Source organism: Ostrinia nubilalis, chromosome 1 (assembly GCF_963855985.1).
Source record: "Ostrinia nubilalis chromosome 1, ilOstNubi1.1, whole genome shotgun sequence".
In the NCBI taxonomy this organism is placed as follows: Eukaryota; Metazoa; Arthropoda; class Insecta; order Lepidoptera; family Crambidae; genus Ostrinia; species Ostrinia nubilalis.
The window spans coordinates 10,845,819-10,870,524 of NC_087088.1; the positions used below are offsets into that span (position 1 = coordinate 10,845,819).

At 36.6% G+C, this 24,706-nt stretch overlaps 1 protein-coding gene across 3 annotated transcripts in view; it reads left to right on the top strand.

Moving 5' to 3' along the window:
* The first annotated feature begins 913 nt into the window (after positions 1-913).
* Positions 914-24,706, top strand: part of LOC135072141 (major facilitator superfamily domain-containing protein 12-like) — a 101,156-nt gene continuing 77,363 nt past the window's right edge. Inside the window, exons 1-2 of one of the 3 annotated variants that reach the window (XM_063966115.1) lie at positions 914-1,019; positions 9,343-9,374. In XM_063966115.1, coding sequence (XP_063822185.1) covers positions 9,349-9,374 — 26 coding nt within the window. In that variant the 5' untranslated portion in view covers positions 914-1,019; positions 9,343-9,348. Of the gene's footprint in view, positions 1,020-5,359; positions 5,424-9,215; positions 9,243-9,342; positions 9,375-24,706 lie in introns of those variants that run through there. The other 2 variants (XM_063966107.1, XM_063966123.1) reach the window with 2 other exon arrangements.

Genomic DNA, 24,706 nt, shown 5'->3' on the forward strand with positions numbered 1-24,706 from the left:
AATTTCAATAGGTAGACAAAATTGATAATTTTTAATTATCAAAAATTTAAGCTTTCTCCAGTAACACTGATATTATTATACTGTGACTCATCAAAGTCATCATTGTCAAAAATATTGACAAATCGCGAACTGTCACGGCCAAAAAACTGACACGCGTCCGTCCTCTGTAAGCGCCACCGCGCGACTGATTGAGATTGTCCAAGCCGTCATGGACGATTTTTTCCACATTTTTTAACATTGTAACTAAATAAGACGCAATATAAAAATTTCATCCGTTAAAAGCCCTCAAGTTATTTCTGAACTTTAGTTTAGTAAAAGATTTAGAATCTCAAATCGCTTATTTTAAAAATAAAACCATAAATAGAAAACGAATAGAGGTAACTTTGGGAATTTATTCTATCGAGTCAACTTCATCAAATCGTGTTTCCATCCGTTAATAGCCCTAGAAAATATCCTCAACTATGCCCAATAAAAATCTTAGCCTTTAATTTTACTGTTTAGTACCTCAAAAATGAAAAATGAAAACCTCATTTTCGCCATTTTCTCTGCTACCCGGCCTTAATACACTCGAAGCAACATAAAATACTACTTGAAATATGCAGTAAAGTTACTTACGCCTTCTATAATTGTGAGTGCAAATTTATGAATTTTTCCCGACTAAGAAACCAGTGTAATTAAAATGCAGATAGTTGTAGAATATTCTTGAAAAGTTAAAATAGTTTCGTTAACATAAAACGGTCCGGAATTCTGAGGAACAGATAAGTAGACCTATTTAGCCGGCTGAAATTGTTTGAAGTTCGATATTACAATATGCCCGTAACTGAGTTCGGGCTTTCATCATCGAATGTTCGTTGGTTTCGTATTGGTGTGATTATTAATTTCGGCCGGTCAGTGAGTGTTGTGAAGGAGTGAGTTGCGCAACGGTGACGTATCGCCTGCGCGGGCGCCGATTTCTGCAGTAACCTTGGACCGGTACAGTGAGCTGCTCAAAACAAGATCAGCGAGAAAACACCGAATAGGTAAGAAATAATTCATTATTCTAATAAGTAATAGTAGTAAACATAATTAGGTACTACTTATAAAGAGAGAGTTTGTTTCTTTGTATTGAATATGCTCTAGAACTACTGGACCAATTTGAAAACTTCTGTCACCATTAGAATCCTTTTTTTTCCCGATGAACATAGGTAACACTAAGTTCGTCGGATCAGCTAGTATTATAATCTTAAACAGCTTATCGAATTATGGGTGAAAACTGTAATAACTATTATTACAAAACAAATGATTATTTATTGTCTAAAGAATCTTGATGAATTGACCAATCGTAAGGTAAGAGAGGGGAATACGATTATGAAGAAATACACGAGCTCTCGTCAATTCCATCAATAACGATGTTAATGCCATGCTCTACATTCCGCGTTACAATGGAAACATTGATAGAACATGTTTTCACTTCATTGTTATTACACTCAAATGACTATGTACGGAATAAATACTTACTGATTGGTTAACATGATTGCCAATAAATGGAAATGGGTATAACTTTCTAGTGGGTTCGAACTCTTCTTAGTTGAAGCAGAAATAATTTCAGTTGATGTTTTCCAGGAAAAAATCAAGATTGTCTGAATTCTACAACATGGGTATTTTTATAGACTACCCATCTCAAATCGTTAAAAGCAAAACAAAACAAGCAACGCAAGTAGAATTTAATAAAGGTCACCTTTTATTTCCAGGAAAAAATATTACGAGTTCCCGAATGTACATTAATATTACTGATTTCATAATACCATTCCATAGAAATTGAAAAAAACCTTGAGTATGTTACTTGTGAGTTCTGGAATTTCTACATATGTATTTCAAACATAATTTCTATCAACAGATTTACAGCTTTATAGCGATAAGACCGCTCAATTTGTGCAGTTATCTTTCTTTTCTTATTTTGTGTGGGGCACAATAAAGTGTCCTATCTATCTCCCTCAATCAGCTATATAGTACCTAGTCATGTGAGTAGAGTTGTGTTGAAGGGAAGTCTAACCTTAACTTCAAACTCCTCTTATGTTCTTCTGATTAATTTCGTTGCGGGTCCAATGACAAAGTAACTTTCCCCCAGGATAAACTTGACCTTCACTGGTTGGCTTTTTATTTGCGGTCCAGCTGTAGATCCTGGCTACACAGGAGTTGTTGCGGTGGGAACGCGAGGTGGGAATAGTCCCGTAGGTATCGTAGTAGTGTGAACACTCCTTAATCGTTTACTAGGCAATAAAACCTCTGCGTGATTCCGCTATATTTAGATATTTCGATCGTCGAGATAACGGACAGCTGATTGTTTTCGTGGTTATTGTCGGAACAAAGGCACGGGAACACATCAATCAATGGCCGATCTATTAATATCTGTCATTATAATATTTACTTGTAATTGATATACTTACATAGGCTTCGTGATAAGATCATTTACTACTACTACTACTGGCTTTGTTGACATAGTGAAGGGGCAGTTATCAAACATGGAATTCAAATAATTTTCAATATGTACTTATACGAGTAGTATCACCTGTGAAGTGGGGTAGTAATCACTGGCTCTTAAATATCTAGCACATACTGTTTAAACAAACTTGAATTTTAATATCAACACACAAAATCCAAAGTCCTTTGTGAATTTCGTATCAGTAAGGAGGTATTCCTTCTTTAATTAAAATAGTGTATAGTAGTAACTTCTCAGTGCTACAGCTCGTGGTGCATTGGTGTGCTTCAATAATTCTGTCTTCATCTTTGGCGATGCAGTGAAGAGTCTTGAAGAATGTCTGTCATATTACAGAAAAACTGAATTAAAGAGGTCTCGTCTCGATCTCCAATTGCAACGAAAGAGGAAAAACTTTTAAGACAAAAATATGCAAGGTTACTGTAATTCTACAGTAAAATGACGACTCAACTTCAAGCAATAAGTACTTAACTAAATTTTAACCCTAACCCTCGATACAAAAATTTCAAATGCAAATGAGAAAGCCTTGCTATTTCTTCAATGACCACAAGTACATAATGGTGTTATGTCATAAAACGTAGTCTTCCATTACTCGGCGGATATTATCCATAAAGCATGTAGTTATTAATGATATAAAGTAGGTATTAATACCGTAGGTATTTGATTTCCATGCTTATCGAAAGTTTTTGCTATTAATAATATCTATTTACTTAACTACCCCGATATGCAAATTACAGTTAAGCTAGCTTGTTTGTACTCAAGATCAGATAATAGTTAGTAGACCCAAGCACTGAATATAAATTAGTTGTAGATTTAACACCGATGTCTATAAAATTGTACGGACACAATTTATTAGTGACTTCGTTAATAAACTTTTTACTGGCAAATTACTGTCGTGTTTAATAATAAAAAAGAAATTCCAAACTTTCGATTTTTAATAAAGTTTTATGAAAATGGAAACGCTACAGGAAAAATTAATTCAAAGCACTATAGAGAGGGGCCACACGCATCTTCATCCCGCGGGACAAAATTATGTCGATAAGAAAAGATCACATCTATAATAAGCTTAAGATTGAAGTGTAAAACATGGCCGACGTCCAGAATGTATTGAAGATTAGGGAGAATGGCTGAATAATAAATATTAAGCGACTCGGCCGCCAGGGGCAGGAAATCACAGTTGACAGATAATGACCGCGATTAAGTGGCCGGCTAGGGATGCCCGGCAGTTAATTATCGACTCGATAATAATGAACTAACTCGATTCCTATCGCTGAAGTTAAATTGAACGCATTGATTTATCGGTAACATATTTCACGGACTAGTTTAATTTGAGTTGTAATATAACTTCTTCTAAGCCTCTGGGGTCTTTCAAGTATTACGTAAGCAGATTTCTTACCATTTTTTACCCCCCCGCCCCCCTTGTCATCAAAAGTAAGCAAAGTACTTACCCCCCTCCCCCTATGCTTACGTAAACATTTTTAGTTATGCGGACTACTACTCTCAAATTTCAATGGGCAGTGTCGGCACGAGAGTTAAATTAGACAAGTAAATAGCGCACGGTAATTTCCCTAATGTGCGGTAATTCTCCTAATCAGTTCTCAAAGCGAATGCCTACGCCTATGTATTATTTGCGGGAATCCCCGAAAAAACGTAAATAACTAACGATGACGTAATCATCATCTAGACCCCCCTACCCCCCATGTCATCCAAAATAAGCAAAACAGAGACCCCCCCACCCCCCCTTGGTGCTTACGTAATACTTGAACGGCCCCTCTAGCATTTCCTAAAACATTAATGAAAAATATAATTTTACGTCGATATTGTTAATGTCTATAAATGTTTAACGCAATAGGAAAAGTACACTTGCTTACAAAATCATTTCTCACCTGACGACTTACAAAATCATTGTCCATATTACGAGTACATTATGGATTTCGCATTGATCGCATGATGATCCATATTATTGTTGAAAATTAACATAAAATTAAAAATCCTATATCGATTAAATTCAAATATGAACCAACATCCTTAGCCTATGCTATTCAGACTCTGGTGTGACGAGTCGCCGGTTCTTATATTATCAGTTTCTTTAATAAGGCACCTTAAGTTTTTAAAGCCAGATACGGGAAAGATACTTTTTATTTTATTATGTTTCACAGCTCGATTTTATTGCTATTGGTTTAGTTACGGTTCTTTACTTTTCTCAGTTCATAAATCAAGGTTTACGAAACCTGACAGCTATAGGTACCGTTTAGTGCCGCTAATTTAAAACCTTCTTATATGTTTTTTTAAACACTCCTAACTTTAAAAAACATTGCCTACATTAGTACGTAAATATTTAATTCTTTGTAACTCTGAAATTAACTAATTAATTTTGCATTTAATGAAAAGATGCAGTTATTTTCGTGTAAATTGTCTAGCATCCGTTGTGATTAATATCAAAGGGATATATTATTATGCAATTAAAAAGGATTTGCGATAGTCTTTCTAATTAGGTAAGTACGGTTTGTCGGTACGGTTGTTGTAATCAATAATAAAAAACTGATTACTTATTTCTGAGTTACATTCAATCGTGAATTAGTGCATGTACTAATAAATAAAATTAAAAATTAATACGAGTAGTAGTAATAAATATTAATTAAGTAAATTACTTCTACAACATTAAATCATACCTAGGTTCTGTATTACTGAAACCACATTTCGAAAGGTAAACTGGTAAAGCGTCGATTAAGGCATGCAGTTGTTTTTGTTAAACGATGTAATAATGCGAAAGATAATGATTCATACAAATGAAACTAGGCACTTAAAATGGGACACCATGTACTTACCTATCTTCTGATAAACAAATGAATGAACGCGTGATATCAGGACATACATTACAATAACTCTAGATTACTAGAGTTTACTGGTGAAGTCAGTGCTATTAGGGAGGTTCACAATTTCATAGGTAAGTGACCCGTGGTTTCCAAAACCAACACGCTTTCGTGACGATAATTCAACGCGAAATTTATTCGGTCGTTGACCGCACGAATTTGTTTTCAACATTTCTGTGCTATACTAAAGAATAATGGTCTTAAAACACCATGGAAAATCGAGCGAGCATCAAACCAGTGCGTTGTTCCACCCACACTGGGTTTGCCGATTAACATCATTATTTTAATCATTTCCGGCAAAATAGAAACGTTTAAACCAGTGTCATCAAACCATTTATTGGTTAACTGTTAACAGAAAATTTATAACAAATCTTTATTTTGAAAAGCTATATCCGTAAAACTAAATTAAGATACTTATCGTATTTTATCTTTCCGAACATATTAATGTCAATACCACGTGGCATATCGTGACATATTAATGGTCAATGTTATATTTATTTTATGAGGGCTATTTGTAAATATTACTTTAAATGTTCAGTCGTGTTTTAATAATAAGAGTTATAGTATCACGATATCACGTAGACATGATTATCGGAGATAAATTTTGAGTTTGATCTATCTAAAGATCAAATACAATCTGGCTGATGGAGACTGATCAAAGATTAGATTGGCCAAATCAAGTTAAACTATATTGACTTTAATAACTGCAAATTCTATAGGTAAACTCTGTCTGTGTTTGCCTCAAAACAATAATAAATAGTATGGAGATTCGATATTCAAATCCACTATTTGTTTTTTTTTATTCCAAATGTGAATTTATTTTATTATGTTTGCCGAGAGATAGAATTAGCATAATAATCCGAAAATTAAATTCTAGTTTTTGCTAACAAACAATTCTATACATATTACGTGTGCTAGAGCAATAAAGCTCCGCTCAGAGGGAAAATGATACCTATTTAATTTTATGTCATAATTCTTACATGAAGTTTAATAATATTCTGGATTTCGTAAAACCACACAGCAAAGCAGAACAATATCGAATCGTATTTTAAGATTGTGTTGTGAACATTCATACATGTTGCATTTTACTAATTTTTTTCTATTTCTGCATACCTATATGATCTTAAAATCACCTTTTACCCAGCAAAATAAGAGCGTCTTTTACAATGTAACTGTTACGCTTAATGTTTGCGTACAGACGACAGCAGGTCAAGCTAAAAATAGTATTTTATGTATCGGTAATAAGTGTTATTTTACTTCACGACCTGCAATGGTCAACGGTCACGCTCACGCGCACGGGCGACGTCCGTTGCAGTTCTAACCGTAACTAAACCGATTCCCGTGATATAACCGTTGATACCATTGACCCGTTCCCTTTGTATGTCAACTAGCTGCAGCCCGCGACTCTACTCACGTAGGTTCAGGAAAAACTTTAACACTCATCTTTCTCATTCAATCAAAACCAGTTAGTGGCATATTTAAGTCTCATAGCCATTTTCAATCAGACACTTGAGACAAGGCTTCTCTCTAAAGCATACACATTGATTCGAGTATAATTAAGATTAAACCGATTGTGGAAAGGGTCGGAGAGGCCTTTACTCTAATGGAACACTCTAGGCTACAAATAATAAAACCATTTTAAAATAAACTCTTGAGGGAATTTATTTCTGTTTGCGTCTGCGAACGTATTTAATTTTCACTTTACGCGATCCTTAACTCAGCCAGGAATACCAGCCTAATCTAAATTCAACATTCAAAACATTTGACAAATTATATCCGAGCAAATTTCGCATGAATAAAACGCGTTATACGTGATCTGTACCCGTAAAAACTAAATTTCTTTCAGGGTGACGCAGACCCGACCCGCAAGGCGTTGGGTTTTTAAACTCGATAAAAACAAAGAAAACAATATCGCCCAGTTCTAAGACTACTATTCCAAAATGAACAAATGAATATAAGCGAAAAACCGAGCTTGTTATCTTCCATTAGTATCCGAGGAGCGGCTCCGGGCCGAATTCATAAAGGGAGCGCAATATAGTTGGAAGAGGAGAATGAGAATCCGGTTTGAAAAACACGGCTTGCGGTCCAGCGGCCGCGGCTGCCGAGAAAAGGAAAAAGGGTTGAGTTTCTTACCTACGTTGGCGTGGTGCAACCCTACACCGAGTATACGCTATCCTACAGATACTACAGTTACCTACCTCGCGCCATCCGGCGAAGGAAAGTATACAAGAATAGATTCAGCCGTGACCCTCTTAACATAAGGGTTGAATTACAGTGAAAGTGTTTACGAAACGTGGGGCTGACCGTACCTAAATAAAGGTCAAACCCTAACCGAGGAACTGAATATTTTAACGTGCGCGAGGATCCCTCGAAATGCAAACCGCCGTCGATATGAGCTTGAATTAAAAAAAAGCTTTCGCTGATATAGCAACACACGGTGTTGTATTTTTATAACGGAAAGTTCATTAGAACCTACCTGCTAAGTGCATGTCAAATGCTCGTTTTGTTAGGATTCCGTAGAACCATACAAAAACAGAAGACTTACAGCGATTTTATTTAAAGAGCCACCCAACAGCCAACAGCGACAAACTAGATAAAACAGAGTGTATAAGTAGATGTAATGCAACTTGCAACATTAGGTACTGAAAATAATGATATTTATGAATCTTCTACATAGATAATGATTGTGTAGCTAAGTATGTACTATAGTTTAACTGCCAAAAAATCTAACCATTAAATATCCCTGAATTAGTCCCAGTGGGAAGTTAAACTTTGTACGCGCAACGAAAGCAATCAGAACAAAATGGGACGAGTTCGAAGCTCGAGGAAATGATTCAAAAAGATTCACCACGAATAACTATGAGTTTTTAATTTTCTAGACCACTGGATGCAGTTAAAACCGTCTGTAAGAAACTGTAGAGCCCAGTCTAGTACCTACAGTCTTATATGACAGTTTTTCTTATTTAGGTAGGTTTTTCTTGTATACGCTTTTGCGTTCTTTTTTGCCGAACTCATTTGCTTGAAAAACAACTCCAAATTTGCACGAACCCAAATTGCAATCTTAAAGAGAATTGACCTCCAGCAAGAGAAACAAAGCAAAATAAGTACATAGTTACTTCTACCGGGTAACTAACTGTACGATGCGCTTCATATAATCTGGTATCTGGTACGGGACCCTGCGGCTGGTGTACCTTATATCGCGGTCGCAGCAATTACAACTTTTTGCAGCCGTGGCCAGTCATGTGCTCAGTTCCTTCGCTGCGACTGCTTTTTTCTCCGATATTTTATTACACGGCCGTTGTGCGGGTAACTTACCATGGCTACCGAGTGACAAATTGAAACGACTTATCGTTGGTCAATGACTTTCATTAAAACAAACTACAGAATTATGAGTACAAAATTTTACCAACTTCGCAAAAGAGCGTTTTTTAGTTTGTTTGCTGATTCTAATCATATAACTACGTGTTATGGACTAAAAACAGATATTTTTCGTATCATAACGAAAAATAGACCTATAATTTGCGGTATCAAAATTTTAAGATCACTTAACGCGAAGCGGACTAGACAGGCAGGAGTATACGCCCACGAAAACCCAACCCCGGCAAACAAAGCCGCAATTAGGGAATACGACCAAGATCAATATCTAGTGGGACAAAAATAATGAATTAATTACTGAAATGGCCGCGCAGATCATCTGGGACAGCTTTGGTGAATAATAAAAACGGAACCATTTCGAAAGTCCATCGGGCCGCGGGGCCGGAGGCTGACTCAGTGGCGCGACTTTCGTGTCGCCTCCTCGTTCGTTCTGGGAAACTGGCGCGGTAAACACAACCTTTACTTTATTGTGATTCACTATGTGACTAATAAATAGAACGAAAAAAAATTGTTAACAGGTAAAATAGCTTATAGATTTTGTGGGTTTCGCTTGGGCTATGTTTAAAAGTTAGTCACGCGCGTTACTTATGCTAATCAATAAACTTGTGTCTGTTTCAGTTGACAATGATGCTACTAAGGCGATTTAAATGGTAAGACGCTTTTTCTACCTACTTGTTAAAATCAATCTTACACTCTATTAAGTTGTGAGACCAAACTGGACATTGTAATGTTTGTAAATGTCACGATAGGAGAAAGTGTTTGCTAAAGTGCATATCGTTAATTGTACTGAGCGATCACCTATTATGCTCAGCGAAAGTCAAATATTATAAAAAGCATTCAATGAGAGCGCATAGCTCTTATTTTTACCACGATAGAGTTTATTTTAAGCCATTAAAGTTAAGAATGTCATTAACTGAAGTCTATAAAGGTGGTTGCTTTTAGATCAAAGCGTTTTTATTTTCATTTGCCGTCTTCTAAACATAATGAACTCATTGTGGTGGTAAAAGTTGAAGTCAATGTCATTTGTTCGTGCCAGTAGTTTGTCAGCAAAAACGATGATTACAAATAGATTTTCCATTGCATTTTCTCTTTGACTGTAAAACTGATTCACACGTGCTTTATGACAAAAGTCATTCACATATAAAAACCGATATATTTTTTCTTCTAAAATCTGAGTTTTTAAGGACTATACAACAGGCATTGTAGGATCAGAAGGTATATAATATTGTTAGTTGTTACTACCAAAAAGTTGTAACTATAAAAATCTGTTATTGTGACCAAATTCTAAAGAACGATTTGTTTAATACATAGATAGGAGTTAATCTAAAAAACTAACAAAGCGTTTCAAAATTCTCGGGCCCTCTGTTAGCCGATTATATTTATTTGTTGTTCAAATGTTTGTTCGTTTCAATCAGTTATTAGGGTTCAGTGCAAATGTTAAAATACGTCTAAACTTTGTTAATAGACTAAGAGCTAGTGAACGCCAGACCTACGTTATTTTATAAAGGCTGAAAGTTTGTCAGCGCATGCTCCCAACATAGCTAAGAACCATGGCCAAACATGAAGCTTGGGTCATGGTGGCTTTGGCAGACAGACGGTACTAAAGGTGTGTAAAATACCAACTTAATTACGTCAAAGTATAAAGGCTGATTTTTTTATATTTCCTTCAAAATGTTATTATAAATGACGTCATTCATTGACAGACACCTACCATGGTGGCAGACCTTTGCCAGACACCTTAAAGTTCATGAAAATGTAGTCCTACTTACGTCATACTATAAAAGCTGATATTTACATAAAATATTTGAACTATCATTTGATGAAGTTTCCTCATCAGCCAGACACTTCTGATAGTTCCTTCGCCTTGCCAGACAGCTTTTAGGGTGGCTGAAAGTGCGAACGCGAGGCACTATAAATATTGTTTTTTGTACTTTTTCTTAAGTTACTCAAGTATTTGAGTCTGTAAATCATCATCTCATGTTGATGAGCTGATGATGGAAGGTAAGTACAACTCCTTAAGGCTTAGGTAATCCCTAATTTTAAAGTGATTACCTCTGAAAGTTGCCTAGAGTAAAGTTCTTAGCAACATTAGCATTACCTATGTTAATGCTAATGTTGCTAAGAACTTTACTCTAGGCGTTTAGCAACTATACTCAACATCAAATAAATCGCACCTTCCGCGACGCGAACTTTAAAGATTTTCTTCTGACATAATCATGGTGCCCCAACAATATTGGTGTTATTTGAAAGCCCTATCCTTAAAGAAAAACACATTAAATTTCTTAATCAATGATTAACATTTACCATAAATGTGACTTGAAAAAAGACCTCACTTTGGGCTCACCTCTGGGATCAATTAGACCAATTTTTATGGTTATAAAACCAAATAATGATCTCACGTGTCCTCTTTAACAGACGAATAGTGATTAATCCCAACTTAACAGTTTTATAGCCATAAAAGTTGGCTCAAGCGTAACTACCTATTTTTTGAAGAAGTGACTCTGGATCCTTCTAAAGACACATTTTTGGGGTAAAAACCTTTCCTTTAATGAAATGAAGGTTAGAACTAGGCTTTCAAATGGTACCAATATTGGTGGGAAGTGGGGATGCATACTTTTAAAAGTGCTTGTTGCGGGAGGTGCGATTTATTTGACGACGAGTGTATTTTGAAGAGAAAATTTGTGGCACCACATTTTCCGTGTATATAAATTCTAGTAAGGATTTGGGGGTCCTAATTCAATATATAATTGTTATAGAATTATTTGATACTATAAATTTGATTATACTATGCATAGTAATAGATATATCGTGATGGTTTCGCTGGAAGGATACTCTGCAGCGCAACCACTTTCAATAACAAAATACGGCGAAACCTGAGACATAGTTTTTTTTTAAATAGGACTGGAATTTTATAGACATTTCAAAGATTTATTTTAGAAACTTACACAAGTTAAAACAAAAGTAGTTCCGCCGGGGAGCATGACGTGAATTATCCTACAACTCCTAAGCGTTAAGGAGTTGTACCTTCCATCAACACGGGATGATGACTAGCTGATGCAAACACCCAAATAACTTTAGAAACTATACTTATATATACTGGTTAAAGAATTGTCCTCCAACTCCTAAGCCTTAAGGAGTTGTACTTACCTTCCATCATCAGCTCATCAACATGAGATGATGATTTACAGACTCAAATACTTGAGTAACTTAAGAAAAAGTACAAAAAACAATATTTATAGTGCCTCGCGTTCGCACTTTCAGCCACCCTAAAAGCTGTCTGGCAAGGCGAAGGAACCATCAGAAGTGTCTGGCTGATGAGGGAACTTCATCAAATGATAGTTCAAATATTTTATGTAAATATCAGCTTTTATAGTATGACGTAAGTAGGACTACATTTTCATGAACTTTAAGGTGTCTGGCTAAGGTCTGCCACCATGGTAGGTGTCTGTCAATGACTGACGTCATTTCTAATAACATTTTGAAGGAAATATCAAAAAATCAGCCTTTATACTTTGACGTAATTAAGTTGGTATTTTACACGCCTTCAGTACCGTCTGTCTGCCAAAGCCACCATGACCCAAACTTCATGTTTGGCCATGGTTCATAGCTATGTTGAGAACATGCGCTGACAAACTTTCAGCCTTTATAAAATAACGTAGGTCTGGCGTTCACTAGCTCTTAGTCTATAAGTTTCACTGTGTTCATTTATTTTGTCGAACTAATTGAAATTATGTTTATCAAAATTCATCTAGTTTAGGTTGCAATAAAATATACAGAATTCTGTGCACATGAATGAATGATTCTCATTATGTAATAAACAATACCATTCATAAAAATACTTGATATTTCTATTGAATGAATACCTACGAGATCAACATTTCCATTATGGCTACGTTGGTTTTTTTGGTAAGATTACGTTGCCACCCGGCAATTTTTTAATTATTTCAGATTTGAAAAACTTTATCACGTTTGTTTATTTAAGCGAATCGCAAATAAAAATAATACTTCTGGTCATGTTTCAATTATCTTGAACTGTCAACAGTTAAAACCTAACTGTGCTCATCATACCCGTGTAATTGCGGCCAGAGCGATTAGCCGTGGTCCTAACCGACATCGTTGCCATTTGGCGGGGAATTCCCCGAATTGCGGGAAATCTAAACATGAATGGGGATCTTGTGGTATTTTAACATAATTATAATAATATTATGTAACGGGCTAATGGGAATAAGGATGGGTGGGTATCCTTTTAATCTAATCCACGTCTAAAATAAGTTAAATGTATGTAGCATGCAATAGGCTAACATTTTTTAAATTTTAAACTTTCGTTAAGAGACCTATACTTGTAGGTAGATAGACAAATAGTGCTCTCCATTACATAATACAAAATAAAATAAAAAATAAATACAAAATCGAAACGGCACAATTTAGGCAGTCTTATCGCTAGGAAGAGTTGTGGCCGTTTTAACTTATAAGATCAGTTTCTCACTGCACCTTCCTTAAAATTTATATGGGCTCAAATTGGGAAATTCAGAAGATTTACACTGGCAACACTTCAAACCGGGCCGAGGCGAATCAAACGCGGGAACCGCCGAGGTAGCCGTTTCCGCGATTTGACCGTGACTGCAGTTTACTTTAACTTCGCTTTATTGTCTTTGGGCCGGCTTTTGACCGCTATTAGAATAAAACTCTTTGACTTTATTTGACCTTACTGATAGTCTGTAACGACTTGATAATACGCAAGTATTGCCCTAAAAACAAGTATAAAGTTTGATTACTAAAAACAACACTATGAAGTTTTATTACCCACTCGTCCTATTATTTCAACAGCTTGTAACCTTTGCTCTACACTTCACAAAGGCTTCAGATAAGTGTTTGAACGTTCCCCTAATTTCCTTGACCAAGAAAGGGTGGACGTTCCCCTAATTTTCTTCCTGAAAGTTACCTAGATTGAACACAACCGAATTTCTTTTAAGCCCATATCAAAATAATATCTGTCTGCTGTGCCGTTAACTCAATCAAAATGGGATAGTTCCAGTACCATCATCTCATCGAAATAATAATATGAAATTAACGTACCTATCTGTAAGCCTAGGTGCAGACCACCGATTTTTAGTTGGCCGATAGTTGGGCCCGATTTTAATTTGTATGAAGAATCGGCCAAATCAAATCGGTGTAATGTGATACTGATCAACTGCCCGACTAAACTATCGGCCGACGAAAAATCGATGGTCTGCGCCTAGCTAGGCTAAAGCAAGATGTTGTCAAATAAAACATTTTATTATTATGTTTGTACGCTTTGGAGCTCACGGGTCAAAAGTGGCCCGGTCCTTTATAAGGCTTGCGTGGGGATACAGATCCAACACGTAGAGGCCGTTTTAAGCGCAAAATAATCGACAAAAGTGAAAGTGGTGCACATGCTGGATCTAGTCTCTGACTATATCATGGGATGTAGCCAGAGACCATCCCCAGCCTGTGCACAGGAGCTATTGCAGTTATTGGAGAATGGACTAGGGTTATGGATGAAGGATGGATGGACTGGTTACTGGGCTATGGATGGAGACTACGGGACACCTGCCTGGTTCATAGTCTCGGACTGAAAAAATGGCAGGCGGTGACTAGCCAGCGACTAAATGGGCCCCCCCTGGCGTCATGGGTCGTATAGACCGGACTGAGGGGCAACATTGGCGTCTGCCAGCTCAGGGGTGTAGAGAGGTGTGCTGCGCTTTCTCCGAAGTTACTCGCGGCGTTATGCCCTTTAACACTTCAACCCCTGGAGCATATAGCTCTAGCGACTCCACTCTGGCCGGCCGGTTAAGGCAAGCCAGAGGTGAAAGTCCTGCAGACCCTCTCGGATTCCACTTCGGCAAGCCGAAGACGAGGGTCTTGACCGACTCTCGGGAGCACTCGGATTAACAACTGGCCCCGTGGTGTCGCTACTCACCAACAGCTCGCCACAAAACTGCCCTGCGGGGCTTATTATTATTATTATTATTATTATTACATATTCTAATAAACTGGACCTACAGCCACTACAGCTTTTAATACCCATAGCGCCACCTAGTTTAGTATCAGCGCAACGTCAGAGCTTTCATTTCTGAGGTAAATAGGGCAAGAGATAATATTATGTTCTAAATTCATGTTAATCGCTTTAATATGGACAAACTTGGAAAGTTCCATGTCTTATTGAAATATCACCTCTATGTCTTGACATAAAACCAATAGACCTTCATTTACATTTTCTTGGAATATTATCCAACTAAAAACGAGTCGGTTTTGTTTCCACTGCGGTTGTGAGTGAGCCATTGCACTTCTTTGTATAGATGTGAACTAGGTTGTATAGCAGTAGGGATTATATTAATTTACAAGCCTTTTACTCCGAGGCGCCTACGCAACGCCCACGTATGCTTTCGTTAACCCTTTACATGCTGACGAATGAGAGCGGAAGCGGTAGCGAGTGCGTTCATTTTATTTAATAAGTTCAATTGAAATTTTGACAATCTGACACAAATTTTAATGGGCTTTTTGATTGTATATCTGAAAGCTTTATAAGTATTACAAATTAATTGCATTTACAGTTTTATAGAACATAATTTGTAAAAAAAAAATGCAAACAGGAGCTAATATAGTACATAGTCAATAGCTGATGCAAATATAGAAATTATAGGTACCCCTTAAATTTTCAGGGCAAAAACTCTTGTCTATACTAATTTCCATGCCCCTTTACGCTAGTCACCATGCCCCTAATCTTGGCGATCTTTCATCCCCTCTCGCCTCAAGAAATGCTGGGCACAAAAGATGGGAATGATAGGTAATTACTATTTTTTTAAGTACCAAAAAAATTGGTCTGTAATTTCCATGCCCGCTTCCGTCTATCACTATGCCCCCACTCTTGGCGATCTCTTTACTTTCGTCCCCTCGCCTCGGCAAATACTGGGCACAAAAGATGGGAATCTGTTCGCTGTTTGCTTCCACACGGTTGTGATTTCGTTTAGTGTTTTCTAATTTTGGACCTTTGATGGTGGAATTCAATTTCCTTCATAATTGCCGTGTATTGAACTAGGGTTTATCCTTTGTTAACACACAGCTTGTCTATGAAAACTTTCATAATGAAGTTATTTTAGGTGCTTACTATGGCGTACAAAACAGAAACTCTTATACTAATCCACATAAGTAGGTTCCAGTACTGAAGGATGATGAATCCAAAGATTTACCTACTCCCTTATGTAAACCATTATATTATGTAGGTAATGCGTTTTACATTAGGTACTCGTAATATAAGTGCAATTGTTTCCATGCCGTATCCATGTAACAAATGATATATGATTATGTACGTAAGTAAACAATATAGTAGCATTATAGCATGATCAGCCGTTCATTACTGATTGGACACAATTTAAAATTAGATATGCATATAAATTCCTCAATAAGTGTCTCTTAGTACTACTTAGTATGCTATTTGTATCGCAACTAGCCCGTTCATGCTAAAATATTGCAATACTTAACAATTTAATGTCCCCGATGCATTGTTACCGGCAATCTGATTAACTTTAACCTTTACTCTCTCACTTTGTACCCTGCGGTAATATCTTGAGACCGGCATTAGTTATGGCGATTCAATTAATTTTAATTTGATAAATAAATAGTTATTTGATTTGTGGGCCCGAAAGAAGTGGGTTTAATGAGAATACATAATTAGGGACAAGTTTATTATTGTTAGAAAATTAAAAAGATCAAATAATGATTTAAATGTTCACATTTTGCAAAAATCTTCTTCATCAATCTCTAGACGTCTACAATGAGCATCAGTACCGTTGTAGAAAATTCAATAAAACTAGTATCTACGGTAATCTTTAAGACATAAGAAAGATATATCTTTTTGAAATATCCAAATCGGACCATTACTTACGAAGATATTAAGGCTTGGTATTTCTGCTAAAGTAGGTATTTCGCGCTGTCAAAATCTGCGCGCGCAATACTTCGCCGAAGACAGCGCGCCAAAGAGCTCTCGCGGCTACACAGTATAGAAATACGCAGTTTAGAAATACGCAGTTGGTTAGGTTTGGTTGACTTCCTTCCGTTCAAGCGTCACACTCACAGCACTTTCTAATACAAATCATATCCAAGTGATACAAATTAAAACAACTTTAAAAATTTTTGGGAATATATTTTAGAATCGAATAAATATAGAATATAACTGCCAAAGTAAACACGGTTCAAAGAGGCGTGGCGTCACCCGACCTATCGGTATATCCTCGGGAGCTTGAGCGATTGGAAAAACATTTTATGATCAGTTACTCGTAGTAGCGATTATTTAGAGCTTGGATAATAAATTATAATTGTTGCAATTCACAAAGCTTTGCATGTGGTTAATTACAATAATCAGTACACGCATCAATTTTGTTCAGTCTTTTTGTTTATTAATAAATAAAAATATCATACTAAAATTTCATACATATTTGTTTGTATTGGTCTGGGTGTTTTCTTTCCATAATTTATGTATAACGTATGTACGGGGCTCTGTATCGAAAATCACTATGAGCAATGAGCATCACACACTGTTACCTGGAGTGCATTACCGCAGCAAAATTTTTATAAATGTTGTGCTTTAGAGGGTCGAGAGTATAGCAGATAATTAGTCCATCGTGAGCAGAAATTTGTCCACTAATAGCAAAATTCGTTCAAATTATAGTTTTAAAGTTATTGGCTAGAAGATTCTTTTATCTTGCAGCTTAGACCTTTAGCTACAGACCTTAGACAGTATTTTTGAAACATTCTTACGCATGGTGGAGGAAGGGACGCTCTAGAGCAGTGGTTCTTAACCGGTGGTCCGCGGACCACTGGTGGTCCCTGGAGGCATTCCAAGTGGTCCACGATGTGCATTTGCACACCTTGGTCAAAACCACTTTTAACTGATTTTTGCAGTCAAACTGGTTTTGACCGATTATATGAGGTGGTCCCTGACAAGACAGAAATTTGGTAAAATGGTCCCTCATGACTTAAAGGTTAAGAACCACTGCTCTAGAGACTCAAAACTACAAGGATACACATGAACTCCAGTTTTAAATCCGTTGATATCTGCTGCATCTGCCATGTTTTTGGCTATAAGATTCTTCTATCTTACGGCTTAGACCTTTAGCTACAGACCTTAGACAGTATTTTTGTAAAAATTCTTATGCATGGTGAAGGAAGGGACGCTCTAGACACTCAAGTCTACAAGGAGTCACATCAACTCCAGTTTTAAATCCGTTGACATCTGCTGCATCTGCGATCTTTTTGGCTAGAAGATTCTTCTATCTTGCAGCTTAGACCTTTAGCTACAGACCTTAGACAGTATTTTTGAAACATTCTTACGCATGGTGGAGGAAGGGACGCTCTAGAGACTCAAGTCTACAAGGAGTCATATGAACTCCAGTTTTAAATCCGTTGACATCCGCTGCATCTGCCATCTTTTTGGCTAGAAGATTCTTCTATCTTACAGCTTGAGACCTTTAGCTACAGACCTTAGACAGTATTTTTTATTATTTATTTGTGTCAGTGTGCTCTTCTAAAGAGTGTAAGACGATTGTATGTAGGTGCTATTAAAATGTAATTTTAACTCATTGGTTTTGTCTCATATTTGAGGAATGTACTATGTATCATGAGTAGAGTCTTCGTTTAAAAGGATGCGAACGATTTAAATTTCAATAGGTAGACAAAATTGATAATTCTTAATTATCAAAAATTTAAGCTTTCTCCAGTAACACTGATATTATTATACTGTGACTCATCAAAGTCATCATTGTCAAAAATATTGACAAATCGCGAACTGTCACGGCCAAAAAACTGACACGCGTCCGTCCTCCGTAAGCGCCACCGCGCGACTGATTGAGATTGTCCAAGCCGTCATGGACGATTTTTTCCACATTTTTTAACATAGTAACTAAATAAGACGCAATATAAAAATTTCATCCGTTAAAAGCCCTCAAGTTATTTCTGAACTTTAGTTTAGTAAAAGATTAAGAATCTCAAATCGCTTATTTTAAAAATAAAACCATAAATAGAAAACGAATAGAGGTAACTTTGGGAATATATTCTATCGAGTCAACTTCATCAAATCGTGTTTCCATCCGTTAATAGCCCTAGAAAATATCCTCAACTATACCCAATAAAAATCTAAGCCTTTAATTTTACTGTTTAGTACCTCAAAAATGAAAAATGAAAACCTCATTTTCGCCATTTTCTCTGCTACCCGGCCTTAAGTAATAAACATAGGCCGTTTTTGCCGCTAAAAGTCAACGTACGCAGGGCCGCGTGACGTCACTATATCCGAATAGAGCGCAGCCGGCGTACTATTGGGATGGAAAATATTTTTTTCCAGCTAAACTATCAGTTTTAGAAAAAAACTTATAATAACATTTATTCATCAAAATAAAGTAACCTATCGACCAGTAATTTTTAAAAATAAAAATTGTGAAAAATAAGTATCGCTATGTCCAAAAACCACATTTTCATAGGATTCGATGCAATGCGGAGACGCGGTTGGGGTGAGTGTAACTTAATGATTGTTTGTATTGAACATAATAATACATAATATGATGCTAATACCCAGTTTCTGGCCTGGGGGGGGGGGGATAAGTCATACCCAGCTTATAGCCTGGGGGGAGGGGCAAGCCATACCCAGCTTCTGGCCTTGGTGGGAGGGGGGGGGGGGGGGGAGGCAAGTCATACCCAGTTTCTGGCCGGGGGGGGGGGTGTAAATCGTACCCAGCTTCTGGCCGGGGAGAGTCATACCTAGCTTATGCTTATGGACTGGGGGAAGGGGCTAGCCTTACCCAGCGTCTGGCCTGGGGGAGGGGGTCGGTCAAGTCATAACCAGTTTCTATGGGCTGGGGGGAGGGGCTAGCCTTACCCAGCTTTTGGCCTGGGGGGAGGGGGGGGGGGGTCAAGTCATACCCAGTTTCTGGCATTTCTGGCCGGGGGGGGGGGGGGGGGGTGTAAATCATACCCAACTTCTGGCCGAGGGGAAAGTCATGCCCAGCTTATGACCTGGGCAGAGGAGGGGGAGTCATACCCAGCTTCTAGGCTAAGATTAAATAGATTTCCAGGAGGGAGCAGCTGTCCTTTCCTGCAGCAGCTGGCCCGCCCATGGGAACGGCGAATAGATAGGTAGGTGTACGTAAGTTTAACTCAGAAAAACTAAATAACAGGTAGGTATTGCGTGTACATCGAAATGATCTTCATAGCAATGTCATGTAGCCTAGGCAGAGTGTATCTGCCTTAGCTATACCTTATTGTTAGAAGTAAATAAATTAATACTTATACATATTTATATTTTACTTGGAAGAAGATATGACTATAACAACACTTATGAACACTTTATTTGAATAAATCGCTAAATATACCACCGCGGAGACCCCAATCGCGTCTCTGCGTTCCATTAAATCGTATGAGCGTATGGATTTTTTGCGTTATTTTTCACAATTTCTATTTTTAAAAATTACCTATCGATAGCTTACTTTATTCTGATGAATAAATGTCATTACAAGTTTTTCTCTAAAACTGATAGTTTGGCTAGAAAAAAATATTTTCTATCCACGCAGTACGCCGGCAGCGTTCGGATCGGATATAGTGACGTCATCGTCCCCGCGCCGGGCGGTCAGTGAACTTTTTTAGTCATTTGGCCATAACTTCGTCAATTTTTGTCGTAGAACAAAAATTTTTGGACTGTGTATTAAGGATTTCTTAGCCCTATAAATCTGCATTCACAGCTAAAAATCGAAATGATCCTCATTGGACATAGCACTGCTTTACATAACACTTAGATTAATAAAACCTAGATAGATAGTCAGTGCACGAAAGGTGAGGCAGATTTTAGTAAGCCAGAATGGCTTACTCGTAAACGTCACATGAACTGTCAAAGTGAAAAATTGGTAAACACGTCCGACGACTTTTAATTAATTAAGACGGTTTGTGCTGTGAAAGGGTGTCTAAATACATCAGAAAAACTAAAGAAAGTGACCAGTGTTACATTTCATAAGTAAGTACTACGATTCGACGCGTATTTTGCTTGAATTTGGCTTTCAAAAATTAAATACGGGAATGATACCAGTAACAAGAAAATTTATTTCCCAATTGTTCGCCGTACAAATACACTTCCTTTTTTATGAAATCGAGACTTTTCAGTCGATTTATCTTATTGTAATTAGGTAGGTACTTTGAATTTAATAAATAAGTAAGTACATGATGCGTTTTGTTTTTGTTAGTTATAAAATAATTAAAAACGTATTAAAAATTTCCCTACTTTCGGGAAAATCGCCTTCACTGTCTACACTCCCCAACAAAATTGACACTAATGACATAAGATTTTTGCCTCACTCTTGACGAAGCGTTTGTATGAAGACTATCCATCTAGGTTTTATTAATCTAAGACATAACACCTCCACAAGTCTTTCTGGATCGTAAGAAATACTTTTATACAGGTACTTTTTATGGCATAATAGATGCCTTATCCTTAATAAAACAGTACCTGTATCACATAAATTTAATGGTTGTCGAATCGAAAGAAAACAACATTATCTACAGGCGTTAGATCTGGGTCACTTGGCTTTGTAGAGTATTTTATTTTTTCAGCTATTTATAATTTCAAAAACTGTGGTATTATATCTGTAGGTACTATATTTATTTGTGTATGTAAGATTTGTTGTCGACTGTACGATCGACGATAAGTAGGTACTCGTACCTACAATATACTCTATCTTAAATAGCATTCAATTACAAATGTAGTTCCAATACAAACTGACAGTTATTACATCACAAACATAAATAAATAGTTCTTGTTCCGAGTTAGACGTAGGCACTAGTTACGATTGTTACCTATATCGGATAGAACAAATAACAAATGTCAACCCTCGTCGAAACTACATAATGTATTGAAAGTGTCACAAAAACAACGCACAATATTGGCAGGTATCTATTTATTAGTAAACCTGTATCCTGAATATTATATGAAAAAGTTACCACGGATGAAAATCGATTTTCATCATGGAAAAATGTGTTTTGTGACGTACTAGTCTGGCGGTGTTTCCCACAAGTTCTTACTCGATCAAAATTATCTTGTATCAAATCTCCAAAGCAGAATCTGTATCAAAAATGTACTAGCACCTAAGATAACCGTATACGTTCATAAACAAGCATGATGAACATTTACTTACGACCGTATTCACAAACGATGCTTGCTTAAGTGAAGCAGCAACTCGAACGCACAGCGTTGAATAGAGCTCTGTGATTGGTTCGTGTGTCACCCTCTGTGTCCACGCGCACTGTGAGACCTCATAGTAATGACAACACTTGACAATAATTAGCATGACATTTTAACAATATTTTTCCATTTTTAATAATTCATTAATTCTAACTTTATTTTATAATTATCGAAACGTTTAATAATGACATTTCCACCAAACTCAATTTGTACATTAATTTCTTTTGACTAGTAAGATCGTCGTTCTGTCTCCTTCCTAAAGTTGCTGTGCCCTAACTGGGTCCACATTGTATAACTGCCTAAATTGTAAGACCTATAAATGTGAATGCTAATGTGGTTATGCAATAAAAGTATTGAGTATTGAAAATGTTTGTGAATACGGGCGTTAGAATCTGAAAATACTTTAAATTACAAGGCAAACAATCTTGTAAGTTTTTAATATATCAACGTCACCAGTCTAAAGTGTAGTGCACAAGGGTGTGAAAATTCAAAACGGCTAGTGTGAGGAAGTCCTTTGCGAGCAAAAGAGGCGTTCATCTGAGAACGCGACTTTATAACATTCTGTTACGTGTTCACGAGGAGGATAGTATTTTTAAAACATATAAATTATAGTAATCTTATATTTACATAGCTTATTTCACATAACTTATCTTCGCAATGAAGTACCGATCATAATCTATAGTTTACACTGCAACACATTGCATCGTTTTAAAAATGAAATAAAAATTCTTATTTCTACTACCGACCTACTTACTAATATTACAAAGCTGAAGAGCTACAAAAACGGGAAATATTGTTCAAACTATTTTCATGCGTACGAAGTCGCGGGCATAGCTAGTTCAAGATAAATACGAGTTTACATTTGATGACCAAGAAGACACGGGCTTAAATGCCTGAAAACGCGCGTTTTTACTTTTAATTAAAAATAATTCAAGTAACTACGGTTGAGTTAAAATATCCCAGCCATAAACGCTTGATTACTGACAAGGGTGAATTATTGCCTACTTTTTATGAAACTATGCAGTTTTAATATTTTCGTTTAATTTTATTCTAGTCGAAGTTAACCTTTTCACGTCTGGTGCGCTCTATGTTGAACAATCGAGTCTATTATTTTATTCAAAATACATTTTGATTTTGACGCATGATTGATAAATGTTTTTGTAGCGCTATGGTAAATTATATGCAAATAGAAGCACGTATAACATGCGGGTATCTAATTAAACAAATCCTACAAGTTTATCCAGCGCTCTATCCTCGAAGGAAAGGTTGGTTTGACCCAGAGGTCGAACTTTAAAAGTCGGCCCAGGAATCTCTCGGGGCACGCCTTTGAACTTGCAAATGCTCTCCTAAGGGATACACGGTAATTAAACTTGATTAATACTTAGCTAGATTACGTAATTTACGCGAAAAGTGACGTTAATAATGTACCGTGCAATTGAACTAAGTTCCACAGACAAACTTATAGTATAACTAGCTATTGCCTGCGGCTTCACCCGCGTGAAATTTGTCACAGAACGTCATAAATTATAGCCTATATATTATGTTATTCTAGGTTATAAACTAATATTACTGTGTAGTTTCATCAAAATCCGTTCAGTAGTTTTTGTGTGAAAGAGTAACAAACATCCAGACATCCAAACTTTGGCATTTATAATATGTATTAGTACGATGCGGTCTACGCACCAAACCGCTGGCATGGTCTTCGACTTTTGACATGTCAATAATTAACTTTTTAAAAAAATAAAACCGACTTCAAATGCGTGAACACAAAAAAAAAACTAAAAATTAAAAATATTGCGTATAAAAAAGTTCACCCCCAATTTTCCACCCTTGGGGGTGAAATATTTTATTCAAATTCGCATGAAACCACCCTTTTGATAATACCTATTCAACAAATAATCGTTCAAATTGATTTATAATTGGCGGAGATATTGCGTATAAAAAAGTTCATCCCCAATTTTCCACCCTTGGGGGTTGTTTTTTCTATTATTAAATTTAAATGGGACCACCCTTGAGGTATTACCTATACGCCGAAAAAAGATTTGTTCAAATCGGTTCATAATTGGCGGAGTTATCGCGTAACAAACATAGAAAAAAAAAAAAAAAAACATACGGGTCGAATTGAGAACCTCCTCCTTTTTTGAAGTCGGTTGAAAATCATAGAAAGTACCAACCTGGGCTGTCGGCGGTCTTGGTTTGTAGAGTCCTTAAGGTTAACCTTGATGTATAAAGGTACATAAAAATGAATATTACACAAGATAAAGGACGACCTACTTGTCTTCACCACTTAGACTGGATTTGCTGAAAAGGTTCTTTGAAGGATAATAACTTTGAAGAAGAGTAATCATAAAAAATGAAAGTACCGATTGCAGACGAAATTACTGCGGAGTGCGGCCTTTGATGAGTCTTAGTCGGCATCATTTTACATCTATTTTATGTTCTATAGCTGAGAGGTTATTTATTATACAGTGACTTACATTCTGTTACCGAAAGAAAGATAATATCAGAATTCTATTGCGATGTTTTTAAGTAATATAATGGCTCTCGTTTTAGCTAGAAAAATTACAGCTCTATAATCGACAGCACAACAGCCTATTGGTTACAATACAGAATCTATTACAACTAAGATACCACAGTGCTTGATGTGGCGTTGTCCGTGGGTATCTAAAACTTTGCTCCGTTATTAATTAACCGAGCTATGTGTCACTAGTGCAGTCGGAAAGAGTAGGTATACCACAATTTAAG